Genomic DNA, 14,878 nt, shown 5'->3' with positions numbered 1-14,878 from the left:
TCCCTGTACCTTTTGCAGAATATCAGTCTGTCCCTGATGTTTTTCATGGCTTCTTTGCTGCCCTTCTTGACACAGGACATCCTCCAAAAGTCTTCGCCTCACTGCGTGCAGACGCGCTCACACCTGCCTGCTGCCATTCCTGAGCAAGCTCTGTACTGGTGGTGCCCCGATCCTGCAGGTGAATCAACTTTAGGATATGGTCCTGGTGCTTGCTGGACTTTCTTGGGCGCCCTGAAGCCTTCACAACAATTGAACCGCTCTCCTTGAAGTTCTTGATTATCCGATAAATAGTTTAGGTGCAATCTTGCTGGCAGCAATATCCTTGCCTGTGAAGCCCTTTTTGTGCAAAGCAAAAAGGTAACCATGATTGACAGAGGAAGAACCAATGATTCCCTAGCACCACCCTCCTTTTGAATCTTCCAGTCTGTTATTAGACCTGACAGAGTTATCTCCAGCCTTGTCCTCGTCAACACTCACACCTGTGTTAACGAGAATCACTTACATGATGTCAGCTGGTCCTTTTGTGGCAGGGCTGAAATGCAGTGGAAATGTTTTGGGGATTCAGTTCATTTGCATGGCAAAGAGGGACTTTGCAATTAATTGCAATTCATCTGATCACTCTTCATAACATTCTGGAGTATATGCACATTTCCATCATACAAACTGAGGCAGCAGACTTTGTGAAAATTAATATTTGTGTCATTCTCAACTTTTGGCCATGGCTGTAGAATTGTAAACACAAATAATACATCAAAAGCAAAACCCTGAAACTTGTAAGAAAATAATTTTAAAGCGAGAGCTAAATATATTTTATCTAACTACTTAGATAAATGCAACTTGCATTCGAAAAGACTGGCAGTGAAAGCAAAGAAACAGACATCGAAAGCAAAGATACGAGTAGTGTAACCAAAGGGTAGGACATGCAGGCAAGACCGTAGGCAAAATCTATTCAATACGATTGGTTGCTGGGAAAGTTTAACCAAAAACTATTTTTGTATTCGTTTGAAAATATTTTTAAAAATACTTTAAGTTTTGCTCTCGCTTTAAAATGATTTGCTTACAAGTTTTGGGGTTTTGCTTTTAATGTATTATTTTTGTTTACAGTTATTTATTTATTTTATTTTGTTTGTTTTTATTTCAAAATCCATTATTTCACCCGTCCTCAAACATGTTTACATTCTCAACTATTTTTCATGTTCATGATTGATTTTATTTTGAATTCAATACATATGGTGTGAAATTGACCCAATAGAAACATCACCTTAACGACAACAGGCACATGTAGTTCGCATGGTGGCCAAGAAAAAAAGTTTATCCTGATCTCCAAACATCTTCCATGAATGATTTACTCATACCCTAATCTATTGCTTTAGTTTGCTTATTAAAGTCCATGTTGTCACTGGATTTTAGATGACCTTCCCTTGATCTCCTTCCCCTGGCGTTCCCTAAAGTCCGCATACCTCAACCTTCACAGCTTGGGTCTGCCTTTGTAAGCGAAGCCAACTGCTTCTTTTATTTTAGCTGTATTTGCCCCGCCAGTATGGCTGACATTACCCATGAGTTATTTCATGAACGTGTCATGTTTAGATAACCACATCAGGAGAAGATGGGACATGCAGCACTAGACATGTTAGGTCTTTTTAGATTAGATGTTAGGTCTTTCTGATGCTTCACAATCATGCGAGTGCACCTCACCCACTTTCCTCTCGCCTCTGTCTCTCTCTTCATGAAGCTCCTCAACCTGCGTCTGTTATCTGACGTTCACACCTCATCTCCACAGTCACTTTATTGGATATAACTGCAGCTAGGTTTTACTATCAGACAGTGTCAATTTAGATTTCGTCTTTGTTTTAGTCATAAAATACCTTTTTAGGCTTAGTCACATTTTAGCCACACAAGTCGGTGCATTTTCTTCTATTAAATAATGAATATGGCGGCTACCTCTGGCATTAATTGTGGCAGATTGTAACTAATGCCAGGCACAATTAACCATATAGGCTAAAAAGCCTTTGCTACAGGTTAAATTTACGACTGATTTTTCTCCCCATCATAACCGTAAAGGGGGGTAAGTAAGTGGTTTCTTGAAAAGGGGAGAATCTAAGCTTTCCATAAATGTCAGAAGTATTACCATACTCCTAATACTCAACAAATAGCATTCGTTTGTCCCATAGGAAAAATGGAACCACTTGCATTCGCGCATCGCTGCGCGTGAGCGGCAACACAGATGAATAATAACGCAAAGGGGAAAATGGAGGTTCTGATGTGATCAAAGCAAAAATAGCCAACATGAAAGTGAGTAAACATGACTTGTAACTAAGCTCAACTAGAACAGTAAAGTGTCCTGGCACCTGGCTTCGCATCGGTTCAAAAGATTGACTTGCGATTGAAGTGGCCTGGGTAGCTGTGGGAGGAGAGCTGGGTGGATCAGCTCAATCAGACCGTGCAACTGAAAGATGTTTAGGATTGGACATGTTTGTAGAATTGACATGTATTCATCAGAATATTTCATGCAGTCCTCTCATTGGCAGAATTGGCATCCTTCATGTTCCGTGGTCTGCAGCTGATTTGAGTTGATCTGCCCAGCTCCCACACAGCTCCAGGCAGTCACTTCAGTCACTCGTCAATCTTTTGAACTGATGCGAAGCCAGGTGACACTTGACTGTCGAATGTTGCGGCTTTAGCGCCGTGGTCCGCATGTCATGCCAAATTAAATGTCCATTAGTGTCACATTTTCATTGACTAAAATTAAAGTAATTGGTGATAGTTATCCCCTCCATGGAATCTCGTCTCGTTATCGTCATAGTTTTAGTCAGGAAAAATATTGTTGATGAAATGAGCACTGCTATCAGAGCCAGAGTCACTCGAGGCTGTAACAGCCGAGCTGCGGAGCCGAGGTGTGAGGTAACATAACGGAAGCAGTTTGTGGGAGCCTGTATGCGGTGGTTGTCTTGTGTGGTGTTTTCTATGCTCGTCTCCCTCTTCTTTAAACCAGGGGTTAACATCTTTTTGTCCCCCTCCCTGCAGGAAAGAAGAGCTCTAGAAAGGAAGATCTCTGAGATGGAGGAGGAACTCAAGGTACTGTCTTATGTGACTGGGCCCTCGATGTATGTTGTTGGGTGTAAGGCCCTATTTTTGTGTAGGGCACCAGAAGGTTTTGAGTGACATAATTGCATATTGCCCCTTTAAGATCAGTAGCAGCAGTCAATATTCCAATGTTAAACATACTGTATACTTTAGCTGGACCACTAGTGTGGACCAATGTGAGGAGGGCCGGAGGCAATTCAATGTCCCGTTTGATAAACTCTCTGGTGCTGTGAATTATAGCATTGTAGATGTATAACGTAACAATCCTAACTGACAATCAGCATAGTGCTGTTGTCACTGTACACTCCCCAGTGTTTGATTTGAGCCCCCAGTGTATCCTATCTGTGGTGTGTATTCTGTGTGTGCGCGCGTGCGTGATCAGTATTGCCACATTTTGGGATGCTCTATTTTGACGTAACTCGTAAACCCTTCTAACTAAGGAGATTGGATGTTCTCAGAAACAGGGCAACAAAATAAACAAGTGTGTTCCTTCTTCCCAGCACTGCCATAATGTAGTGACTATTTCTAGGTCATAGGCAGCCCAGCGACCGTATCGGTCTTCCTCTCTCTCTCTCTATTCTACTCTGCTACTGTAGATTGGCGTCTCTACTACATGCCAGCCTGCTTGGAAAGCACTTGTCATTCCTCCAGTTCCAAACTCTGTCCCATTTTCCTAACAATCTCCTTTGTCTGTTTTTGTCTTCTTTGCCCCTTCTTATCCTTTCTATAATTTGTATTGCCCCCTCTTGTCTTCCATTCTTTCTCTCCCTTCTGGTACACTCTCCCATCTCCCCCTTTGCTCTGCCCTCTGCTGGTTTGACTCTCTTGCTCTCTCGCTCTCCCTTCTCTCTCGCTCTCCCTCTCTCTCTCCCTGTGTTGTGGTTTTCCTGCAGAACCTCCCAGAGGTAAAGCAGGTTCAGGCCCTGCGTCAGGTCAAGGAGCGGCTGCAGGCAGAGAACAGGGCCCTGGCCCGCGTGGTGGTCAAGCTCTCCCAGTCAGCCTGCAGCCAGCTGCCCCCCTCCGTGGACCTGTAGCCCTGCCCAACCGCTCCTCCTCACCCCTTCACCCTCCCTTCTCATGCTCCATTCGTGCTCCGACCTCACCCATAGACAGGCAGGTCCCCAAGCCGCCCAACTACAAGGTTATCTCCTCCCCCTACCTCCCCTGTCCTCTCTGGTTTTTATATTGGGGAGTGTGTTTTGACTGGGCACTTTCCATTTGCAGTACCTATAGTTCACAGTATAGTTAAATGTTATTTTCAGTCAGGTAACCATATTCAGGTGTTAATTTTCATATAAGCAAATATACTACTTTATTGTTAGTGCAGCACCTGAAGTATAAATATTGGACTACATGATTAGGTCTTTATTCAATTGATTTTACTAGATCATTTGATATACTGTAAAGGAGAGTGCCCCATTTTGTTCTTTCCCCCCAGTGTGCAGTCTTGAAGTCTTTATCAGGGAGTGCCGTTGTTTCGTTCGGCTGGTTTCTGGCTTTGCATGACGTGGCTTCCTTTTAGCGTCAAATGGCGGACATATTTTTTTATGGAGGACGGACACATTTCCTTTCCCCTCAGTGTCTTTCTCCAGTCCCACCCCCATTTTCAAATGAGTCATTATAGATGACATCAACCCAGCTTTGAGACTGGGTCACCCCCAATACTGCAGGTTTCCACTTGGTCTTATTTAATTTCCCAGTGACCTAGACATATTAATTTGGCTCTTGCTCATGATTTCAATTTCCATTAATATGCCATAAGAAGCTCCGGTTGGTTGGTTGATTGTCATCTGTAATATAATGCCTTTATAGTTTTGCGGTGAACAGTTTTACGTTTTGCTCTTGATCTCCCTGGATGTTCAGTTGTTTCCTATGTGAATGCTGAAGTGTTTCAAGAGACCCTGGGCAATCTGCCATGGTTGCACTGCCCCAGGCAATGCTGGACTGCATGGCTTCATGAATCTGCTTAGCCCAGTATGGATTTAATTGATATTGAGGGAATTATATTTGGGAATGAAAATCTGTGACTCATTGTGATTAGTTATATTTTCATTTGTCAAACAAACTGGGTAGTATTTTGTAGTTCTCTCGTAATATTACCCACTTAATCCACAACACTTTGGCATCACACTGATGACTAGTTAAAGTTTCTATTTCAGACTAAACTCACAAACTGTGACCAAGATGACAGGCAGTGGTGTAGTTATGTTGGTGAATAACATAACTACTGGCATTGTATTAAGGCAGAGCTATAGTAATGCCATTTTTCATATAGCAGTTAGTTTGGAAATTTGGTTCAGGGCAGAAATGGGTATTGGGTGGGTACTGACTGCGAGGTGGCGTTAGCTTTACACTTGATAAGTCTACCTCACAAAGACAAATAGAAAAACTGAACGATTGCAGAGGCATTATTTGATGCTGCAACAGTTTGAGTTGTCGCTCATGCATTTTCTTTAGTCCTGTATGCTTCAAACAAAGGTGCACTGTTTGTGCTGCCAGGATGTATGCTGTGTATTTGACGAGTGTTGTATTCCTGGCTGCCATTGGAGCCGTCTCTCCTGTTCTGCATGGCTATTTAGCAGAAACTTTGGACTGGGGTGTGCTTGCTCCATTCTCAGCAAAGAATATAAAGACGAGGGGAAAAAAAGTGGTTGAGACTGGCTTGTCAAAGATGCTGATGACACACACTGCAATTAACAGTTTCTGGAACTGGGCTGACTGGTGAACCTCAACGTGTTTCTATGGTGACATGTCTCTAAGCCCGTTTCCCCCTCTCTCTTTTTGTTCTCTTCCAGACGCTACCAGACTTGAAATCAGACAACCAGAGACTAAAGGACGAGAACGGAGCTCTTATTCGAGTCATTAGCAAGCTTTCCAAGTAGAAAGACCCCCCCCCCCCCCCCCGCCCTCCTGCGCCCGCCCACTCCTCCATGGCAGTGACTAATGGAATTGCAACTTCTAGGTATTAATTGCAAGAGACATCCGCAATTGTAACAAGACTCCTTCTCAGCTCTTCTATGCCTCGCTCCTCTCCCACCACCACAGCGTCCTCCATGTCCTCCCTCTCTCCATTAGGTTATTCTCCACTTCAACCGGTGGCTGCTCTCCAGATAGAACCACTGAGTTTACATTAGCAGAGGATAGGGGTTGTGAACGGCATGTAAAAGCGTTTGCGGGCGGGGAAGCCTCAACTATTTAACCAATAAGCCTTAGTTGTACATAAAACACTTGTATCGATCTCTCGGCTGTCACAGAAGAACAGTTATTTCACACCTGATTTTATTCGTGCCACAAACCTTTATTTGATCTTTTTGTTTTCATTTCCTGTTTGTTCCTCGACCTACATACAAGAGTTGTGCGATGTGTAGTTGTCCTATTCTTTCTGACCCCCTCTCCCCCCCCAGAAGAAGTCCTCCCTGTTTTTGGAGGCTCTGCCTCACAGCAGAAAACTTCCCAGTCGTACCCCGTCTTAGTACACGCAACCCCACCCCGACACACCACACAAGCACACGCACACACACCTCTATCCACGCCACTCACCCCCTTTCCATTTCTGTACCTTTGTGTGTCTCCCTCAGAGGTAAATGGAATTATCGCTTTACAGAACAGGTGGACTTGGTGGAATTTAAGCTTTCACTGTATGTGCAATATTCATTTATTTCTAATAAAAATGCTTTAATGATGATTCCATCACTAGTAGGATTTTCACTCCTCCTCCATCTTTCCATCGCTCACCCCTTTCACTGACCCTCTCCCCTCTTTTCTTTAAGGTTGTAGTGTAGTCGTTGGTTTATACTCTGTATTTCTCACTTCGTTTTAGCAGGTACTGAGTGATGCTGTATATACCTGTATATATCGTTTGAGACCAGCACATGGCATGCATTTATGGTTCCCGTCTGTTACTATTAAAAATATACAAACTCCAGAGGACAAAAAAAGTGTGTTTTTAACTATTTTCTTCATTTATAGTCTAAAGACATTGGATTACAATCGGGCCTCTCTCTTAAAGGGAATGGCTGGCAGTGTTCAGTGCTTTGTCTTTCCAGTTTTAAGTGTTCACGGTAATTGTGAGATACGAATAATATAATTGCTTCACTACATTTCACACATTGTATTCAGTATCTTTGGATGAGTGCTGTTCATTTTCTTTTCAGTTGTTTTTTAAGCTGTAGTATTAGCCAAGGTGTTGTCACTAAAAGATCTTAGGTATTGCTAACCCAGTCCTTTTTACAATGTCTACATGCACTGTCAATGCCATGTGAGGAGTATTTGATGTCAGCCACCATCAAATAAAGTCCATGCATCAAACACATTTTATGCATTTCAGTGGCCTTTTTAAGGATACTGTAGCAAAGAAAACGTTGCTGTAGTTGGACTGTTGGCCATCTCCTCTTTTGGTTTACATTGCTGTTTTTCCGTTTTAAATTTCCCATCTTGTAAAATAGGCATGTGGCTTCATACATGCGAGCTGTGCTGTGACTACCAACCACTGAAGAGTTCATTAAAAATAAACTTGTACATTGTAAAGCCCTTGTGTTGGCTATTTTATTCTTGTCATTCATTAAATTGTACACTTGAAGGTGACTATAGGCCTTCGGGGATGCTAACCTGTCACTTCTCTGTGAATGGTTTCTGTCTCGGCCTCTTTCTGCAGTGATACCTCCATTGCACAGCAGAAACATGTTACGAGAATGGTTTCTTGGGTCGTCTCTGCTGTGTTATGGACGTCCCCAATTCCAACAACTGGCTAAAGCTGTGGAGGACCTTCAAAGATGTCCGTGTTGTCTGTCAACTACCTGTATTTTATTTAGGACAAACGAGTGTGCATGTTTTTAGAAATAACAAGGCCTACTTATTCAATGTTTCCCAATAATGTTTAAGTTTGTTTTAACCCACATTGAATGGAAACACCCAGCTCAGCCGGGGAGAGCCCAACAACCATGCTCATCTAGGCCTACATCCACCACCACCTCAGGTCAGTTTGTTTTAACCCACATTGAATGGAAACACCCAGCTCAGCCGTGGAGAGCCCAACAACCATGCTCCTCTAGGCCTACATCCACCACCACCTCAGGTCAGTTTGTTTCACCTGCAATAATAGGGATGTGATTTAGACCCATGTCAACCATGGAATAGTTTCTCCTGGCCCATAGATTACTTTCAGGGTGAGGAACCATCTAACCTCGTCCCCAAGCCTATTGCGAATATAATCTTGGAATGTCAACGATTGAAAGTTGGACTTGATGAGAGTGACTATACTGAGTGAAGTATTTCATTGAATGTTTGCGAATCACATGATTGTGAGGTTAGAGGTGTGATTTGTCACCACAGCAGTTTAGGTGAATTAACATAGCAGGTTAGGAAAAGGGTTAGGGTTAAGCTAATGCTATAGTTGTTAACTGTTGTCCCCGCCGCGACTGCTAGATGGAGCTGTAAGCCTAAGTCTACTCCCTCTAGCCTCAACAGTAGAAATGTAAACAAACCATCTGGCCACAATCATGTCTGTTTTAGGATACTCCATTATTGCAATAGACCCGCTCATACAGAGTGATTGCTATGTTGAATCACCATTCTTATATTGAATGCTACCTTCTATAAGACAATTTCAATCTTTATGTCCGAGAAGGGTGCTTTAGACCCATTTTAGAGGAGCGGGAATACCTTGAATAAAATGATCCCAATGATCTTGAGCTGGGTGTTACCTTGTCACTAGTGTTGGAACTACAAATGATTGTCACTCCTGTGCTTGTTACAGTAATGCGCCCTCATCTGCCCTGGAGTGTTGTAAATGGTTCAGGAGCTTAATGTTGAGCTCTAGAACTGCATCGTGGGAAATTTAGTTTATAAACACCTTGCGGACCACCAGCCTAAATTGGGACCTATCACCGGGAAACATCCAGTGGTGTGGAGATATTTCACCAGAGGACAACTTGGCATTTGACCAGGAAATGCAGTTGATGAGCCAGACAGACACTTCCTGGCCTACAACGGCTGGGTGATGTCAGATGACCCCCTGATGAACTTTGCAGAGCCAGGTCAGCTGATAGTTCAGTAGTATTAGGTTACAGGTCAGCTGATAGTGCTGTTGTAACTGGTCTAGTTTTGGCCTGTAATTGTCATATCCAGTCTATACCAAAAGGGGGTGGTAAAGATTGACCTTTCCCTGAGAAATGTGACTCTTTCGTTTTAGATATCATTGATATTTCTAACTCTTCATCCCTGTCTGGCTCTACCTTGTACCTGAGGGGAGAGCTGATCTGCTGGGGAGACAGCCTGAAGTTGTGCTGCTGAGGGGAGAGCTGATCTGCTGGGGAGACAGCCTGAAGCTGTGCTGCTGAGGGGAGAGCTCATCTGCCAAAGCCTCTACCCCTTCACTTTACCCTTCCCATCTCTCGCCCTCTTCTCTATCTCCAACCTCACTCTTTCTCCCTGCCCAAAATTGCCTATGTTGCATTGTGTGCCCTGGTGTGTGTGTGTGTGGTGTGGCTGTGCTGTATGTAGTACATGCTGGAGAGAACTCGCAAGCTGAAGCCAGACCTGTATATGGTGGCTGAGCTGTTCACAGGCAGCGAGGAGCTGGACAACGTCTTTGTCACTAGACTGGCCATTACCTCCCTCATCAGAGTTGAGAGCCTGGGAAATGCACAAATGGCACATAATCTATAGCCTGACTGCCAGTCTATTTGTGAAATCAAGCCAACTCCTTGACAATTAGGAAATGAGTTGAGCATTGGAGTGGACCAGAGCACATACAGATCTGGGACCAGGCTACATAATCTGTTAGAAATTGAAAAATAAGTGTTCACTGTTTCTGTTTTTCTTCAACAGTTGGGTATTGCCTTTGTTCATGGTATATTGATACACATGAAATTAAATACATCTGCAATTGATTGTCTCTTGGCTAAAAGGGACTGTTGGTGGTAATATTAGAAGTGAACTATGAATAAATTGACAGATTCATTCAGCTCGAGTGAGTTTTCTTATTAATGACCATATTGACTATAACCATTTGCCTGTTTTATCTAGTTGCTACAATAACAATCTCTCTTGGTCTCTGTCTGTCTCTGTTCCTCAGAGGCCATGAGTGCAGGAGACTGTCACGAGGAGGGTAGGCTGGTCCACACGTTTGGTGGAGAGCCTGTGGGCTCGTTCGTTCAGCCCAGCCTCAGACGTCCAGTGCCCTCTTGCCCATGCCATGTTCCTCAACGTTACCCATGACAATGATATGGTCCAATTCACAAACCTATCAATATAACTTCTTGTAACCCCTACTGCCTCTGATCTGGCAGAATCACTGTATTTGTGAATGTTGGAGTGTGCCCCTGTTTGTCAATTTAAAAAGCAACAAAAAAATGGTGTTTGCTTAATGTGAGGAATTTGATGCATAGCTTTTACTTTTACTCAAGTATAACAATTGTATTTTTTTTCCACCACTGTACAAAATCTTTAAAAAAGAGGTGGTGGTTCTGGAGGCCAGGACTGTGGAGAGGATCGGACCGCTGTGTCAAACCAGAAAGACGGGAACGGCATCAAGTCTGCCGAAGAAAACTGTAGAGATCAGAGAACACATCCAGGTAACATGAGAACAGCACCATAGAATTACAACTTTACCTCCCAGCTAGGGTTACAGGCATGTCTCTATATGCCTGGCATGTGATTGTACACAATGGGCAATTTTAGTTTATAAGGCATGAGAACCCGGGGTTTATTGTGTGATAATTAAGGGCTGTTCTTCGACCTGATGTTTTGTGCTTGGGTCACTTCAGTCTATACACATGTACAAGAGTTATATTCCTTTTAAAGGCACTGCCAGTACCATTATTTCTACTGGAACTGTCCAGCAACATGATAGCAAGATTGTGATGCATGCTGATGTCACTGGTGAGGGCCGCAGTGAATTTGTTAAGCAGACTAAATTTGAACAGCTCACCCAGGTAGTGTGATATTGTTCAGGTAAGAATACCCTGTCCTATTGAGATTGTCCCAGGTACCCTATGTATCAAGTGTTGAAGAAGGAGTGGCCCGTGTGTCCATGTAATATGATCTAAATGGGTCGTAAATCATCACGCCTACTCTGAGACAAATGATACACATGGCCTGTGGGTGACAAGTCATGGCTCATCTTATATAACTACTGCTGTACACTTAGTTTCTATTCATATACGGTCTATGCACATTACACACCATACATACACTGAGTATACCAAACATTATATATGTATATATACACACACACATATACAGTACCAGTCAAAAGTTTGGACACCTACTCATTCAAGAGTTTCTTTATTTTTACTACATTGTAGAATAATAGTGAATACATCAAAACTATGAAATAACATGGAATCATGTAGTAACCAAAAAAGTGTTAAACAAATCAATAAGTATATTTTATGTTTGAAATTTTTAAAGTATCCACCCTTTACCTTGACAGCTTTGCACACTGCATTCTCTCCAACAGCTTCATGAGGTAGTCACCTGGAATGCATTTGTGGAATTTCTTTCCTTAAAGCATTTGAGCCAATCAGTTGTGTTGTGACAACTTGGTATACGGAAGATAGCCCTATTTGGTAAAAGACCAAGTCCATTTTATGGCAAGAACAGCTCAAATAAGCAAAGAGAAACGACAGTCCATCATTACTTTAATTAAGACATGGTCAGTCAATCCAGAACATTTCAAGAACTTTGAAAGTTTCTTGAAGTGCAGTCGCAAAAACCATCAAGCTCTCAATGATGACCGCCACAGGAGTTACCTCTGCTGCAGAGGATAAGTTCATTAGAGTTACCAGCCTCTGAAATTGCAGGCCAAATAAATGTTCAAGTAACAGACATCTCAACATCAACTTTTCAGAGGAGACCTCGTGAATCAGGCCTTCATGGTTGAATTGCTGCAAAGAAACCACTACTAAAGGACACCAATAAGAAGCCAATAAACATGAGAAATGGACATTAGTCCGGTGCAAATCAGTCTTTTTGTGGGGAGTAGGTGAACGGATGATCTCACATGTGTAGTTCCCACCGTGAAGAATGGAAGAGGTGGTATGATGGTTTAGGGGTGCTTTGCTGGTGACACTGTCAGTGATTTATTTAGCATTCAAGGCACACTTAACCAGCATGGCTACCACAGCATTCTGCAGCGATACACCATCCCACCTGGTTTAAGCTTAGTGGGACTATCATTTGTTTTTCAACAGGACAATTACCCAACACATCTCCAGGCTGTGTAAGGGCTATTTGACCAAGAAGGAAAGTGATGGAGTGCTGCATCAGGTGACTTGGCCTCCAATCACCCGACCTCAAACCCAATTGATATGGTTTGGGATGAGTTAGACCGCAGAGTGAAGGAAAAGCAGCCAACAAGTGCTCAGCGTGTGGGAACTCCTTCAAGACTGTTGGAAAAGCATTCCAGGTGAAGCTGGTTGAGAGAATGTCAAGATTGTTCAAAGCTGTCATCAAGACAAAGGGTGGCTACTTTGAAGAATCAAAAATCAAAAAATATATTTTGATTTAACACTTTTTTTGGTTACTACATGATTCCAAATGTGTTATTTCATAGTTTTAATGTCTTCGCTATTATTCTACAATGTAGAAAATAGTACAAATAAAGAAAAACCCATGAATGTGTAGGTGTGTCCAAACTTTTGACTGGTACTGTATATAAATTCCGGCGACTGATATTACTCGTTCTGATATTTTTTTTAATTTTTTTTATTTCTTTATAAACTTTTGGTATTATGTTTGTATAAGCATTTTGCTGCACCTGCGATAACATCTGCAAATTTGTGTACGCGACCAATACATTTTTATCTAATTTGAAGTACAACTTACAAACTGTAGTTTACTATTGAGAGTTAGAATGGTAGAAAACACAAGGTGCAGTTTTGAAACTTGGTTGTGCATCAGCAATTTGCCTCTTGTTATATGTTACTCATTGACAGGCACTCAATTAGCCCATGTCAGTTAACATTTTTGTTAAATTGGTCTAGTTAGTCTAGCCAGCTATTTAAATTTGTAGTAATCATGGCCGAATTACCGACCGGGAACGCTGGGCACGTGCCCAGGGGCCCAGACCTCAAGGTCCATTGAGTTTCTTAGTCACTCTCATTCAGGTATCATATTAACATGGCATAAGTAATGTCAACATATGTAGAATTGCTGGAAAATAGCTTTTAAAACTGCAAAAAATGTCTCCCCAACCCATGGCAAAATGTGTAGAATTTCAGGTAATTAGCTCCTAAACAGTAACAACAACAAAAAGTTATGTAAAGCAAACGTATGGGTGTTCCTTTTGTTAATAAAATAATTTTGTTGCGAACAGATCCATCTGTGTGTATTAAATTAGAGTTTTTATTCCCAGTACTGAGTTAATATGTAGCGGCTAATCATTTAGTCCTGAACAGAACCATTATTTTTTCATTCTGTACCACTGTTCCAACCAGCAACTCCTAGTTGAACACACTGGCCTTGTTAAATAAAGGTATAACATTTTTTACAAAAATTGGTTCATGTCTTTCCTTTCTGTTCCTTTTTTAACCTGTGATTATTATTCTTTTTTACATTTAGCTCATTAAATTACTTCACCCATCAGTGCTGATAAAGCAGGCATGCAAGTTATTTACGTATGTGATGGACAGACAAGTGTAGCCTATGACGCAAGATGCGACTGAAATTTTACGGGTGGAGAGAGTGGGTTGAGGAGGAGGCTTGAAGCGCTGGGCATCTTGTTATGACATGCATTATCTTAATTGGGTCCACAGTATTATAACTAGGAGGAGCGGCTTCTATGGAGGAACTTTGAATGTCCTTTGAGCTAGCTGCTAGCTAAAAAGAAAACTTGTGTGAAAAAGTGGCACCAGAATTCAAAAACGCATCTAACGATTTTGGAGTTAGTATATCCAAGTTGAAAGGTGATGACTACGCCTATATTATTCTTAACTAGCATTGAAAAAAGTGAATCCATTCTTCTCTAGCTAATTAAAAATCTCTCCTATCTTCTGAACCACGCTTGTAACGTCAGTACGGTAGCCTATGGTAACGTCAGTACGGTAGCCTATGGTAACGTCAGTACGGTAGCCTATGGTAACGTCAGTACGGTAGCCTATGGTAACGTCAGTACGGTAGCCTATGGTAACGTCAGTACGGTAGCCTATGGTAACGTCAGTACGGTAGCCTATGGTAACGTCAGTACGGTAGCCTATGGTAACGTCAGTACGGTAGCCTATGGTAACGTCAGTACGGTAGCCTATGGTAACGTCAGTACGGTAGCCTATGGTAACGTCAGTACGGTAGCCTATGGTAACGTCAGTACGGTAGCCTATGGTAACGTCAGAGGGGGGAGGGGCAGGTAGCCTAAACACGCACACACTGGCAAAGATTTTCAGCTTGCAGGCAGATACTGGAATACATTTCTGAGTGACAGAGTGAGGGCTTTGCAGATGCACTTTGCTGCATTTTTTGTGGGACTAGGAACCTAAAAGAACGTGATTAACCGGTTCCCATGTTTTAAAAATAATGGTTCTGTTCCGGAACAGTATGGACTACTTTCGTTTTCATTTATGTTTCTTAATGTTTGTTATTTTACAGTTTTCTGTTCCCTGAACCGGTTCCAACCCCTGATTGTATAGCTAATAGGCTATGTGTTTTTAGATCGACTGAGGTGAATGAAGCTACAGCAACCACTGCGATAATGGTTGGGCTAATTTCTGCTTGCTTTTTTCTGTTTTCCGAATAGCATTTGAGAGTTCTTCAATTGTGTAGAAATGCTGTAAATGAGCTTCAACTTTCTTAAAATTCT

At 42.3% G+C, this 14,878-nt stretch overlaps 1 protein-coding gene across 50 annotated transcripts in view; it reads left to right on the top strand.

Annotated features, from left to right (window-relative positions):
* The window catches only part of LOC110500010 (protein phosphatase 1 regulatory subunit 12A), a 61,298-nt gene extending 53,687 nt beyond the window's left edge, over positions 1-7,611 (top strand). For 25 of the 50 annotated variants that reach the window (XM_090213866.1, XM_090213871.1, XM_090213864.1 and 22 more), the window contains 2 exons: positions 3,025-3,075; positions 5,880-7,611. In XM_090213866.1, the coding sequence (XP_090069992.1) occupies positions 3,025-3,075; positions 5,880-5,966 (138 nt within the window). In that variant the 3' untranslated portion in view covers positions 5,967-7,611. Of the gene's footprint in view, positions 1-3,024; positions 3,076-3,977; positions 4,226-5,879 lie in introns of all 50 variants that reach the window. The other 25 variants (XM_090213859.1, XM_090213857.1, XM_090213856.1 and 22 more) reach the window with 2 other exon arrangements.
* Positions 7,612-14,878: the final 7,267 nt, after the last annotated feature.

This window comes from Oncorhynchus mykiss, chromosome 21, assembly GCF_057628025.1.
Source record: "Oncorhynchus mykiss isolate SJ-2025 chromosome 21, ASM5762802v1, whole genome shotgun sequence".
NCBI lineage: Eukaryota > Metazoa > Chordata > Actinopteri > Salmoniformes > Salmonidae > Oncorhynchus > Oncorhynchus mykiss.
The sequence above is the reverse complement of the archived record's forward strand: the minus strand, read 5'-3'. Positions and strand labels throughout refer to the sequence as shown.